Source organism: Acanthochromis polyacanthus, chromosome 20 (assembly GCF_021347895.1).
Source record: "Acanthochromis polyacanthus isolate Apoly-LR-REF ecotype Palm Island chromosome 20, KAUST_Apoly_ChrSc, whole genome shotgun sequence".
NCBI lineage: Eukaryota > Metazoa > Chordata > Actinopteri > Pomacentridae > Acanthochromis > Acanthochromis polyacanthus.
Genome location: NC_067132.1, coordinates 29,541,858 through 29,556,304, shown reverse-complemented (window position 1 = coordinate 29,556,304; position 14,447 = coordinate 29,541,858). Strand labels below are relative to the sequence as shown.

Here is a 14,447-nt window from a genome sequence, read left to right as displayed (position 1 = left end):
CTGGTGTGAATGTCTCTGATCAAACAATCAGAAAGAGATGTAATGAGAGTGGTCTGAGGGCCCAGCGTCCTCTAGTGCTCGCTGTGCTCGCTGACCGGCACCGTGGAGCTCGGCTGGCATTTGCCATAGAACACAGGAATTTGCAAGTCCACCACTGGTGCCCTGTGCTTTTCACAGATGAGAGCAGGTTCACCCTGAGCACATGTGACAGACATGAAAGGGTCTGGAGAAGCCGTGGAGAATGTTATGCTGCCTGTAACATTGTTCAGTGTGACCGGTTTGGTGGTGGGTCAGTGATGGTGTGTGGAGGCATATCCATGGAGGGACGCACAGACCTCTACAGGCTGGACAATGACACTCTGACTGCCATTAGGTATCAGGATGAAATCCTTTGACCCATTTTTAGACCCTACATTGGTGCAGTGGTCCTGGATTCCTTCTGGTGCACGACAATGCCCAGTCTTATGTGGTAAGAGAACTCATGCAGTTCCTGGAGGATGAAGAACTGATGCCATTAGCTGGTCCCCACGCTCACCTGACCTGAATCCAATAGAACACCTTTGAACATTATGTTTTGTTCCATCCGACACCGTCAGGTTGCTCCTCAGACTGTCCAGGAGCTCAGAGATGCCCTGGTCCAGTTCTGGGAGGAGATACCCCAGGACACCATCAGTCGTCTCATTCAGAGCTTGTCCCGACATCGTCAGTCATCATACAAGCACATGGAGGCCATACAAACTACTGAAAACCATTTTGAGTTGCTGCCAAGGAATTTCAGAAAGATGGACTAGCCTGCCACATCAGTTTTTCACTTTGATTTTGGGGTGTCTTGAATTTAGCCCTCCTGGGGGGTGATAATTTTCATTCCCATCAAACAATGTGGCACTTTTCATTCCTAACACATTATGCAGTCCACATCAATGCTAATATCCAGTTTGTTTTTTCCTCGTATTGAAATATGATGTATTTTCTCAGTGTTCCTTTAATTTTTTTGAGCAGTGTATAATAGACTACTTAATTTGAGACCGAACTCTTATCTCTTGAATGTGCAAAGTCCTTCCAGAATAATGTCGTCTTTGCACAGAAGGGAGGAATGAATGTACGTAGCAGAATTGAAAAGGCCTCCAAGTGAAAACACTCCAACACACTTCTATTTATTAAATTATTTATTAAAATTCACCTATATGCTAAGCATGTATCATATAAATTATATATTTGATTTATAGTTGCAGAATAAAAACTTCCTTTTCAAAATAAAACCCGGTCAGCATTTTGACAGCCTTTGTTGGTTCGCGTCGCGCCAACCAGCGCTATTATTTTGAAAAGCCGGCGGCTAAAGAGCCTAGCTGGTTAGCTTTCGACGGAGGGAACGTCAATAGCCATTTTCCTGCACGTCTTATCGGAGAGAAAACCACTCTTAGCTGGCTTTTAGTTACATCTGCTGACAGAAAGGGTCACATTCTCGCATTTTAACCGGTTATGTTGCGGGTTTTGCTCTTCGTCTCCTCACTTTAGTTAGCCGCGTTAGCCTAACGGACGTTGTATCTCAAGGTAAGTCAACGACAGCCGTTAGCCGCTAACTAGCATGCTAGACGTTAGCTTGTGTGCACTGAGCTCAGATTAATGGTTAAAACTGTTGGGGAATATATTCTTAGTGTTAATTGTGAAGGATCTTTAAGAATTTGTAGTCAACAGTTAGTAGTGTTTGGGTGTCTGGTTAGTATGAGGAAGTGAATTATTAGCTGAAGTTAGCATGTATGCCGTGGTTCCTGAAGAGTTAAAGTTTGTCTTAAAAGCGAAGTTTAACGTTTGAGTTAAAGGAACTGTCAATGTAAGGAAAGGTCGACACACACAAGTCAGGTTTAATATAGTTTATCATCGATTAATGGGTGTATTACTTTCATATTGAGTCACGCATCACGTCAAGCTGTGTTTATATTGTTTATAATGTAAATTTAAAGCAACAGCCGATGAGAATGAGTCGTTTCCAGTAGAAAAATAAGATACAAGTGCGTTAAATATTACAGTTAAGCCTCTGTAGTGTTGCTTATGGTGTGAATTTATACTAGCAAGTTAAATACTTCTGTTAAAGCCTTACAAAATACTATAAAATTAAACTTTACCTGACTGGTAAATACAAAGGTGAAGACTGTACAGTATTATTACTTATAGAGATTAAGTTAAATGCTAAGAATAAGAATCTGCAGTGTTAACTGTAGAAAATCTTAATAATTATTAAAGCTTACACCCTATATTGTTTATTAAATGTGGAGAAGAGTCACTCCATTTTAACCAGGCTGAATTTAAATGTAAGTAATAGAGCTGGACGACACTGAAAGAATTATCATATTTTGAGTCGAGGAATTTCACCACATGACTTGCTTTAGTCGCACCCATTTAACTTCCAGCTATGGGGATTGTTCAGATTAACTTGTTAAAATACATTCACTCATTTACTAAAATAGCATTTTATACGTTGTATTTTAATATTTTAAGTGTTATATCTCTAGTGGAGTGTCTTGTCCTTGTTGGTAGAAAGTAAAAAAGGTTAATCTTGTAACAAAAAACTTTCTTTTCCTTTAAGGTCGTCAAAATGTCAAGACCACGTTCCCGATCTCCGAATTACAGGTAAATCAGCTGGTGTTGTTTAATTTGTCAGGTTGTGAAAGCTGATTTATTGGTTCCTGTTGTTAAATTGGTATTTTTCTATTGTTTCAGGAGGTTCCCGTGGGAGGAACCTGACTTTGATGCTCAGAGACTCCTTTCAGAGCTCGATGGAATCCCGATGGACAGGAGCCACCACTTCAGAGAAGGTCCAGAAGAACCGAGGGACTACTTCAGGAAACAGATGTACCCAGAAGGCCAGAGAAGATCCCCTTCTTTCCCAGATAACCATCAGTTCGGGCGTCGTCCAGATCAGGAGGAGTTCTACCAGTGGAGGCCGTCACCTCATCGTGGCTTGATGCGTTACGAAGACCAGAGGCTTCCCCCGCCACATGACGGGGCCAACGACGGACGCCGAGGAGGGTTTAGAGAACACCCACAGAGCTTTGAAGCCAGGACGAGGTCGCCCCAGTCGCCTCTGAGGTTGAACAGGGAAAGATTGACGCCGACACCGAGGCCTCAGTCAGCCCAGAGGGACGCGGTGAAGGGCTGGAGGAGGGAGGAACTGGGCCGAGGCCGAGGGAGGCTCAGAGATGTCAGCCCTGGTACCAGACCAGATGACCAGAGAGCTGCAGCAGACAGGGTGAGAGGGAAGAGGACCATGCAAGGTTCTAACAGAGGCAGACAAAGGGAGAACCCACATCACGAGAGGAGCCTCGCTTTTAAAAGGCAAAGGAGAGAAATGGATGACGCCGATCAATTTGGGTAAAGTTTAAGCAAACAACTTTGCAGCGCTATCGGGAAGCGAGGAAGGCAGAGGAATCTCATCTCTCTTAATTTCCGTAGAGCAGAACTCCTCACTGTTTGTCTCTGTGCCTTAATTTCACTAATGCTGTCTAGACTGTAGCAAATTCTGCATGGCTTTAAGTCATCTTTCTTTGCAAGCTCTTCTGAAAAAAATGATTTCTGCATGTCTTATTTCAAACCACTTGTTAAATCGTGTAGCTGCCTTTAGAAAATGAGGGATGTCCTCGGCAAGCTTTTTCTTTTCATTTTTTTTTTCATTGGTTTGCACTTTCATCCAAGTCAGCATTGTATGAGTTTAGCTAGCAAAGGAGCGCCATGACAGAGACTGTTTTCAAATATACATACCTCCATATGCCAGAAACGCAAATTGTATGTTAAAATGTAGTACGCCAAGAATACCAGGATGTCCAACTACATTTGGTTGGAAGCCAGGAATCTTTTCTGGTCATTCGGACTCACAATTCTCTGTGTGTCTACATCACATGCATCACATATTTGTCAAGTATAAACAAGCTTGAGCTGCCAAAATCGTACAGATGACAGCTGTTTTCACACCACCAACAGTAACGGTATAGCTAAAGCACAATATTATAATCCGGTGTTATATCCCAGTTGTAAACATAGATTTGCGGCGGTTCCATGTATCATTGTTGAATCATGTCACCTCCTCTTATGCCATCACAGGTACAGGGAGGAGTTTGGGGAACAGGGTTACTCAGTGGACCCATCAGGAGATGGTTTTGGAGGAGACTCTGGGGGGAAACTTCCCCTCGGAGACGTTCGGCGCTCGAGGCCTGTCGTCATCGAGCACGGCCACGGCATCAGAGAAGTGCCTCGATGGGAACACATTGACAATCGCAGGGATCGTGAGCCCGACTTTGATCGGCAGAGGAGTCCTCGTCCAAGGAGCTCCTCCCAGGAGCGTTTCAGGATGCCCGACAGCAGGTTGGATGGTAGAGAAGACACAAGAGAATGGCGTTTTCAAGATAACCCAAGAGACTCCAACTATCACGAAGCTAGGAGGAGTCCAGTGCAGGACAGACCAAACACGATGGGATTTGATAACAGAGCTGGTCCCATGAACCAGATGGGGAGAGGCAGTGATCGTCCACTGAAAAGAAACTACAACCAGGCTCAATCTGGACGGACTGGACAGCCCAGGAATCAACCACGCCTACAGAAGAGTTACCAAGAGCGTCCTCACGAAGACCAGAGACCAGGGTTCCGACCCTTCAGGGAAGATTATGAGGACCACATAGAAGTGGAGCCCAACTGGGCAGAAGAAGACAAACCCCAACAGTGGAACAGGCCTGGAAGTCTGGACCGAGACCTGAACCGAGACCTGGACCCTAAAATGCCCCGTCAGAGGCAGCAAGGATGGATCAATCGGAAAACCGACAACGCGACCGTCGTGACAGAGGAAACGCTCACCATCAAAGTGGACATGAGTCGACCCGTGAACCAAAACAGGTAGAGTATTTCTAAAAAGTTATCCAGGGTGAGAGGGGAAAGTTCACACTTACTTTTTCACAAAGAAAATAAAGAAGAGAGCAGCCACATGGAGCACGAAGACTGGCATTGAAAAGAGGATGAGCACTTCGTCATGTCAGATGGCTTCGACTGAAATGGATCCAGAATCAGTGCTGCTGCTGGTGGCTAATTTGTGGCCCTCACAACACATCATACAGTCTAGAGGTTTCACAGAAGTTCATTCAAGTTCCTCCACTCATTTTCATCCAGTCATGAAGTCGTCCTAAAGAAGCTTTTGCTGTGCTTCACACTGAAAACTCAAGAAAAGCTCAAAATTTCTGAAGAAACACTGAAGATGAGCTTTGAGAACGCTGTAAAGGAGCATTTGTCGACTTCTCAAAAACGAAAGAACCAACTGGAAGAAAACTGTTCATTACATTTACAGTTTGAGTTGGGTGTCATTCTACAGGAATGAAAGAAGATGATCGACACTGGAAATATGTGACTCGACCCAACATGAAGAAATGAAACTTCAGGATCTGATACTTGGTTGTGATTCAAGATGTAAAGACACAACGTTTCTCCGTGTGACTGAATCCTCATCTGCTCCGACCGATGACGGAAAGGAAAACAACCCTGAATAGCCGGAGTGATGTTTGACAGACATCGGTTTTTGTTGGAAAGCTGAACCGAAACTCATACTGATGATTTTTACGAAGACATTCAAAGTCAGAGGCAGCAGATTCGTCTTCCACTGGAGTTTTTTATGTGAATTTCAGAACATGCAGGACTGGAAAGATGTCGGTGAAGAGTGAGGAGGACCGAGCTGGAGAAGACAGATGCCGATTTCCTTTTTAAAAACCACTGGAAAAGATCTCCACACCACCTGCTACGTCATGAGATGAAGTCTAGGAAACCTGAAGAGGGCTTTTTTTTTTAGCCAGTTTGACTGAAAATGGAATGGACTGTGACAGACGACCGCAACATTTGTTTTCTTTGAACCACCACCGTCTGATTGACTTTCTGACTCAGCTGTTTGAGGAGACTTCAGTGAAGACAGATCAGGAAATAAAGACTTGACAGGACAGGAAACATCTGTTCATTTCTTCTTTTTAGGAAAGGAAGTCAAACAGCGACGCTCTCTCAAAACATGAACGTACAGATGAGCAAATCGGTGAAGCAGCACGACTTGAGTTGAAGCCACATGGTTCATCTTCACAGCACTACAGAGAGGAAGCAAGCAGGAAGTAATGAGACGAAAATGTTGAAGGTATAAATCAAGATGTTTGATTGGAAGATGAGAGCATGAAGATGTTTAATCACTTGTGGACCAAGGGGAAAGACGGTGTAGACGATCGCACCATCCGTGATTGAAAGATGTTGGCAGACAGGTTTCCCCTTTCTGTGTGGATGAGCTAAGAGTATTTATTCCTGTTGCTTCTGCCTGGTTTGGCTGCTGCTGAAACATTGGAGGACGATCTAGAGGTTGTCCGTGATGCGAAAGTTGTAGACGGACACGATAAACTGGGACGGATGGATTGAAAAAGAGGTAGAGGAAAATCCCAACTTACAGGTTTCGGCTTCACAACATCAGCAGAAGAATAATCGACATGATCATCAGCGCTGTCAAAAAGGACAAATGAAAACAACAGATGGCATCACATCTGTCAAAAGGAGGAATTGAAGTCATAAAAGCTGGAAGAAAAATAAGAAATGGAGCATTTTCAGTGCTGTCAAAGGAAGACGTCAAAACTGCATAGACGAAATCTGTCCTGAAGAACGGAGGAAAATTGAAGTCTAACTGCTACCAATTCTAGAAAAGAACAAATTGACATGATGAACATGATCATTAACGCTGTCAGAAGGGGAAGTTAATGACATAAATATCGCCATTACTGTTGAAAAGACTCCTTAAACAGAAACTAATGCTGATAAATGAGAAACTTCATCAAATCTTTCACAGTCAAAGGCAGATGTTGACTTCAGGAATACATCGTGCTCTTAAAGGAACCCAACATCACAAGGAGGATATAAAGTCGAGTTCTGAAGCAACAGAAGATGAAGGAACTGTCATTTATTTTCCTCTTCAGTCATAAAACCTGATTTTGTCCATGAAGCCGGCGAAACATCTCCACTGAGAACGGGTTGTGCCACCAAAGCGAAGATTTCGGACAAGAAAAGAAGTGTGAACTTTCACCCAACCTTTAACTCACCTGTCTGGAACAAAACAGAGCATATTGGTCCTCTCTGGATTTCACTTTAAACCTTATTAGATATCCATTAAAATATTCTGAATTGATTCTGTGTAAGGGTGTAAAATCAGCGTTAAAGGTGTAGTTATTGGAAGAACTCATGGAAGGTAAGTCTGCTGGGTAAGGTAAAGATTATCTTCCTTTGTTTTTGTTGTTTATATCCTGTCTTTCTACTTGCACAAAGTGATTCTATGTCCAACTTCAAGCATCAGTATTATGGGATGTATCATAGTTTGAACAGTAAAACTGCAGCAGTTTAATGACAGTCATAGAAACAATCATTGGATGTGTTTCTGTTTCCAAAAAGACTAAAAAAAATTGTCTAAAATACCTGAAATCTACCCTAAAAGGACAAAATCTTATCCATGCTTGATACAAAATTGTCCAAAATGCCTCAAAATGGTTCTAAAATTACTTGAAACTTTCCTAAAATGACTCAAACATTGTTTAAAAACCTGTTAAATGAGTCAGAATTCACCAAAATGATGTAAAAATGACTAAACTTTTCTTCACGATGAGCCAAGAATTGTAAGAAATGGCTAAAATTTTCTAAGATTGTCTTCGAACAAACTTGCTGTGTTCTTTCTCCATTTAAAGGATAATATTTATTAACTGAAGTGTCTTTGTTTTCATTGACCTTCCTCTTCCTCCTGCAGCTCGCTGTGCTACTCCTCAGACCGACAGCTCTCTTTAGACCTGGTCAACGTCGGCCGCCAGCGTCTGGACTTCCTGCCCATGCTGGAGCACTCTGGGACGTACCGGGAGACCGCCATGCACACCGGGACGTTCGCCCAGGAGATCATCACGCTGGTGCACCTCGTCAAAGGTCAGAACAGCACGGACACTGTAATGAAACTGAATCTGGTGAAGCGGTAGAGACACGTGAACCAGCAGTGAGTGGTTTTTCAGAGCTCAAGAGGGGAGCAAATCATTACAAAGAACGTCTATAAAACAATATCAGCTGAGAGTCATGTTATCAGCACACGTGAAAGTCGTTATGTGCAGTTACTCCCCCTGACATAAGGGGGACACGAGAACTATAGCTTATTTTTAGAATGAAACCTAAAGTGCAGTGTTCTCTTACTCAATAAACTAGATAAGGAAGTTACAGAAACAGTCAGTGCTTCCTTCCTGCCGTCCTCAAAATCAGCTGATTTGAATCTATTTGCAGTAACTTTATTATATTTAATGATGATATACAAAGTTGTACCTTCATCTTATAAATATTTTCACAGTTACAGGCCCTTGAAGGACATAGAGGTGGATTTATGCTATTTTTTTCAGGCCTTTTTTAACCTTATATCTTTATACAGGCATTTTCTGGTCTGAAAAACTCACCTGAGTTTGGTTAGAAAGTGCAGCTAAATCAGTTTTACTATCTAAACACTAACTCTAGCTTTTGTTCCTTTTTTTTTTTATAAACAACTTGGAGCGTCAGTATTATGGGATGTATGACAATTTGAACAGTAAAACTGCAGCGGTTTAATGACATAAAGTCGTAGAAACAATCACTGGACGTGTTTCTGTTTCCATTTATCCAAATTAACTAAACTGTTCTTCATAATGAGCCAAAAGTTGTCGAAATATCTGAAATTTAAACCAAAAGAATGACAAAATCTTGCCCATCGTTGACACAGTTTGTCCAAAATGACTACAGAAATGTCCGTTATTCATGACTTTTTCTTTTTACTGTGTGATTCTAAATAGTTTCGGACTCTTAAAGTGTCTCCTTTCTGCTCCTACAGATCAGTATTTCAGAGACGATGGCGTCACCCTGAACGAACGCTTCTCAGCTCCACAGAAAGGAGGTTTTATAGAGGAGGAGGAGGATGTGGAGGAGATGACGCTGGACCAGAGGTTCAGCTCAAACCGGTGGGTGGCTAACGGGAATGTTCTCACTGGGTTTGGTGTCAGATCAGGAGTAAACTTAACAACATTATCATTGTTCCTCTTCTGCAGAGGCTTCAGTTTAGAAATGAGCTCTCTGCTTCATGACGACGAGCCTCTGTTCTCCAGACTGGGACCCATGCAGGTACAGAATGAACAGCTGAGGATTGATTGATTGATTATTGATCAGCAGCGGTTGGGATTTCCTCATTAATCGTACCGACGGTGTGATTCCAGGGTTTGAGCCAGCAGCCGATCCGAGGCCCCGGCGACCTGCGGCACGACCTGGAGAGGAGGCGGCAGGAGAAGCTGGAGGGGGTGAAAGTCACAATACCAGGAAGCAGCATAGCACAGCGCCCCCTAGGTCCCGTCAGGTGAGACTGAAACACCTGGTTTCACTTCTTTCTGTTGTTGTTTATCAAATTATCATTGTGGTTTTAAACTTCTTCTTTTCAATGTTGTAGGGAAGAGATCAAACTTTCCAAATCATGTTTTATATCTGTTTTATATAATTTCCGTCTTGTAAATTTATTATTAAGTGTTCCTGAAACGGATTTTAAAAAGTCCTAAACTGGACACCTTGCTACTCGCTTGTCATGATGAAGAAAGTAAAATGCGAATGATTTTCTTTCAGCATTCGATTGAAATGTTTTCAAAATGTTTGTGGCAGTGAGCTGGACTTGGACTACAGCGAGCAGATGGACCACGAAGGATTGTCCAACTGGCCGGAGGAACAGAACCGGAGACGAGACGGAAACATGGTGAGTCTTACAGAGTCGGTTTACTGTTTCAAGACGTGTGGTCCAACTATTAGAGGCTACGTGTTGGAGTCCAACTATTGGAGGCTACATGTTGGAGTCCAACTATTGGAGGCTACATGTTGGAGTCCAACTATTGGAGGCTACGTGTTGGAGTCCAACCGTTAGAGGCTACGTGTTGGAGTCCAACTGTTAGAGGCTACGTGTTGGAGTCCAACTATTAGAGGCTACGTGTTGGAGTCCAACTATTAGAGGCTACGTGTTGGAGTCCAACTATTGGAGGCTTCATGTTGGAGTCCAACTATTGGAGGCTACGTGTTGGAGTCCGACTATTGGAGGCTACGTGTTGGAGTCCGACTATTGGAGGCTACGTGTTGGAGTCCAACTATTGGAGGCTACGTGTTGGAGTCCAACTATTGAAGGCTACGTGTTGGAGTCCGACTATTGGAGGCTACGTGTTGGAGTCCGACTATTGGAGGCTACGTGTTGGAGTCCAACTATTGGAGGCTACGTGTTGGAGTCCAACTATTGGAGGCTACGTGTTGGAGTCCGACTATTGGAGGCTACGTGTTGGAGTCCGACTATTGGAGGCTACGTGTTGGAGTCCGACTATTGGAGGCTACGTGTTGGAGTCCAACTATTGGAGGCTACGTGTTGGAGTCCGACTATTGGAGGCTACGTGTTGGAGTCCGACTATTAGAGGCTAAGTGTTGTAGTCCGACTATTAGAGGCTACGTGTTGGAGTCCGACTATTAGAGGCTAAGTGTTGTAGTCCAACTATTAGAGGCTAAGTGTTGTAGTCCGACTATTAGAGGCTAAGTGTTGTAGTCCAACTATTAGAGGCTAAGTGTTGTAGTCCGACTATTAGAGGCTAAGTGTTGTAGTCCAACTATTAGAGGCTAAGTGTTGTAGTCCGACTATTAGAGGCTACATGTTGGAGTCCGACTATTAGAGGCTAAGTGTTGTAGTCCAACTATTAGAGGCTAAGTGTTGTAGTCCGACTATTAGAGGCTAAGTGTTGTAGTCCGACTATTAGAGGCTAAGTGTTGTAGTCCGACTATTAGAGGCTAAGTGTTGTAGTCCGACTATTAGAGGCTACGTGTTGGAGTCCAACTATTAGAGGCTAAGTGTTGTAGTCCGACTATTAGAGGCTAAGTGTTGTAGTCCGACTATTAGAGGCTACATGTTGGAGTCCGACTATTAGAGGCTAAGTGTTGTAGTCCAACTATTAGAGGCTAAGTGTTGTAGTCCGACTATTAGAGGCTAAGTGTTGTAGTCCGACTATTAGAGGCTAAGTGTTGTAGTCCGACTATTAGAGGCTAAGTGTTGTAGTCCGACTATTAGAGGCTACGTGTTGGAGTCCAACTATTGGAGGCTACATGTTGGAGTCCAACTATTGGAGGCTACATGTTGGAGTCCAACTATTGGAGGCTACGTGTTGGAGTCCGACTATTGGAGGCTACGTGTTGGAGTCCGGCTATTAGAGGCTACGTGTTGGAGTCCAACTATTGGAGGCTACGTGTTGGAGTCCAACTATTAGAGGCTACATGTTGGAGTCCGACTATTAGAGGCTACGTGTTGTAGTCCAACTATTAGAGGCTACGTGTTGGAGTCCAACTATTGGAGGCTACGTGTTGGAGTCCAACTATTGGAGGCTACGTGTTGTAGTCCAACTATTAGAGGCTACATGTTGGAGTCCGACTATTAGAGGCTACGTGTTGTAGTCCAACTATTAGAGGCTACGTGTTGGAGTCCAACTATTAGAGGCTACATGTTGGAGTCCGACTATTAGAGGCTACGTGTTGTAGTCCAACTATTAGAGGCTACGTGTTGGAGTCCAACTATTAGATGCTATGTGTTGTAGTCCAACTATTAGAGGCTACGTGTTGGAGTCCAACTATTGGAGGCTACGTGTTGGAGTCCAACTATTGGAGGCTACGTGTTGGAGTCCAACTATTGGAGGCTACGTGTTGGAGTCCAACTATTGGAGGCTACGTGTTGGAGTCCAACTATCGGAGGCTACATGTTGGAGTCCAACTGACCTTTTTCAAACATTTTCTCTCCTTCAGGGACCGAGGAGGGGACCTTCTAACAGACTGAACATGGGACCCCAACGCAGGAACAACCGCTTCAATAACCGCAGGCAAAACTTCCACAGCAGCCCCACAGGTACCTGAACACACCTGCAGACTAATGCGACCATAAAACAATAGAAATTTAGCAAAAAGTCACAGCTAATATGGAGGTACACTACTGGCCAAAAGTTTGGAAGCAACTTCAAGTTTCTGTTCACAATGTCTTCCTTAAAAACCAGAATGAATTCTATGGATTCTGGGATGTATTCACTGCATGATCTGACTTTTCTTTCGTTGATATGCATCATTTTCCTTCAGGTACACATTAAAGGTACCACGAAATTGCTAAATAAATGTTAACAAGAGAAAAGAAGGGCATAGTTTTAGGGTTAAGAAGATCTACAAGAGTCACAACGTCAGTGAAAAAGTTATAAAACAAAGAGATAAAAAGTGTCTTTTTCACTTTGTTTGTGTCTATATCTCTGACAAACTACTGTCCAGAAAGAAACAGCTGAGTAAAGAAACAAATACCTGATAATTACAGTAAATCTGTGTTCTGATGAGTGACTTTATTTGGTCGTAAAGTACATCAGTGGAACTACGATCTTTTTCTGTACAAATCTGGTCCTGCTTCCACACATTTCTAGATATGTTGTTTCAGAGGTCTCAGGTCACTGCGCTGCTACGTTTTTAGCCACAACCCAAACCGTTGAGCGCTAACGGCTAACTTCCTACCAGCGTGGAGTCGCTATCTGAGGCTCGACGCATTTAGTCCGACTTATTCGACCTGCGCTTGGTCCCGTTGTGTAACACGTAGAGGAATATCCCCTGTGACCGGCTGACACGTTTGAATTTAAGGAGGTTTCCCAGCAGATCAGCCGCTAATCGGGCCTGAGCTCGTCCAATCCCATCTTCTCGACTCCTCTTCCTCCACTGGGCCTTTTCAGATCTCCTGCTGTTTATTTGTCCTTTCTGCTCTGATCCACCCTCCAGCCGTGGCCTGGATTCCTCTGACCTCTTTGTCTTTCTGTATTTTCACCACTCTTAGGTCCCAGCTGGTGACCGGATCGTTGCTCTGTGTGGACGCTGGCGACCGATAAATGGAATATAAACCAGGTTCTGGTTGTTTAACTGTGAAGACGTCTTCCCTCAGAGAACGGCCGGTGGTTTAGATCAATGCGAAACGCTGACACCCGCAGCGCTGGTCCTTCACAGTGTGTCGGTGTGTCATCGTCGTTTTGAACGGATTCAGAATATATGTAAACACAGGTAAAATGTTTGTCTGAACATTAACTTTTCCTCATCAACGTGTCGTCCTGCACTTAAGTTTGGCTTCTTAACAGTTCTTCATGTCGCTAATAAACGTAAATGTTGTGTAACTCTGATTCCTGTTTTCATTCCGACTCCTTTTAATGTCATTTTTACAGTTTTACAACAACTTTTACTGCCTTGTTTTATAAACATACGTCCACTGGTTTGCAGCAGTGCTTTGCGTACTCGTTTACGTTATTCTGTCAATAAATTCCCTGATTAGTTCTGTAAAATGACACAAAATTATGTCTTAGCTTATCCTATTTTGTCTCAGCTTCGCTTAACTTACCCTATTTTGTCTGGTCTTGTCTTGTCAGGTCTTACCTTGTCTTAGCTTATCTTATCCTGTTTTATCTTGTGTTGTTCTGTCTTAGCTTAACTTAGCCTAGCTTAGCTTGTTCTATTTTGTCTGGTCTTGTCTTGTCAGATCTTGTCTTATCTTATCCTGTTTTATCTTGTGTTGTTCTGTCTTAGCTTAACTTAGCCTAGCTTAGCTTGTTCTATTTTGTCTGGTCTTGTCTTGTCAGGTCTTGTCTTAGCTTATCCTGTTTTATCTTGTGTTGTTCTGTCTTAGCTTAACTTAGCCTAGCTTAGCTTGTTCTATTTTGTCTGGTCTTGTCTTGTCAGGTCTTGTCTTAGCTTATCCTGTTTTATCTTGTGTTGTTCTGTCTTAGCTTAACTTAGCCTAGCTTAGCTTGTTCTATTTTGTCTGGTCTTGTTCTGTCTTAGCTTAGCTTATCCTGACTTGTCTGGTCTTGTCTTGTTCTCTCTTAGCTTCAGAAAATTCATAAAGCGAGTTTTTAATGATGGATTTGAAACATTTTAAGGCTGAAAATAAGATTTAAAGCGGACAATTCAACTCCAACAAGGCACTTTTTACATTGCCATCTAAGTAGAACAAAAAAAACGACAGATTCACTTTATCTTTGATTTTTCAGTGTTTTCTGGAGGAAATCACCTCAATCTTGCAGGAAAAGTACAAATATTGTATTTGACACTTGCCATCAACAGAAAAGGCTGCCTACTTAAAAAAAGTCAAATATTCTTTGAAACAAGACATTTATTTCAAACAATGTGTGAAAATGCACAATAGAAAAAGAGGTTTCCAGCACTGAGACGCATCCGGCTGCTCAGTTGTGTCAAATTAACAAAGGTTTTTTTTTTTTTTTAACGTCACGGGTGTGGATTTGAACACGGTTTGGATGCAGGAGGCGTTTTGAGCAATTTCTGGGGAATTTGTGCCTTTTCTGAATCAATTTTCAGCTAAAATGTCAAATCATGTG

General features: G+C 42.9%; 1 protein-coding gene across 1 annotated transcript; it reads left to right on the top strand.

The window, feature by feature from the left end:
• Positions 1-1,312: 1,312 nt before the first annotated feature.
• On the top strand, positions 1,313-13,232 carry zgc:112982 (uncharacterized protein LOC503771 homolog). The gene is made up of 11 exons (XM_022219665.2): positions 1,313-1,551; positions 2,585-2,628; positions 2,719-3,369; positions 4,096-4,881; positions 7,790-7,959; positions 8,879-9,005; positions 9,093-9,165; positions 9,258-9,394; positions 9,691-9,781; positions 11,848-11,947; positions 12,902-13,232. Exons 2-11 carry the CDS (start codon positions 2,594-2,596, stop codon positions 12,913-12,915), a joined length of 2,184 nt encoding a protein of 727 aa, XP_022075357.2. The 5' UTR covers positions 1,313-1,551; positions 2,585-2,593; the 3' UTR covers positions 12,916-13,232.
• The last annotated feature ends 1,215 nt before the right edge of the window (positions 13,233-14,447 follow it).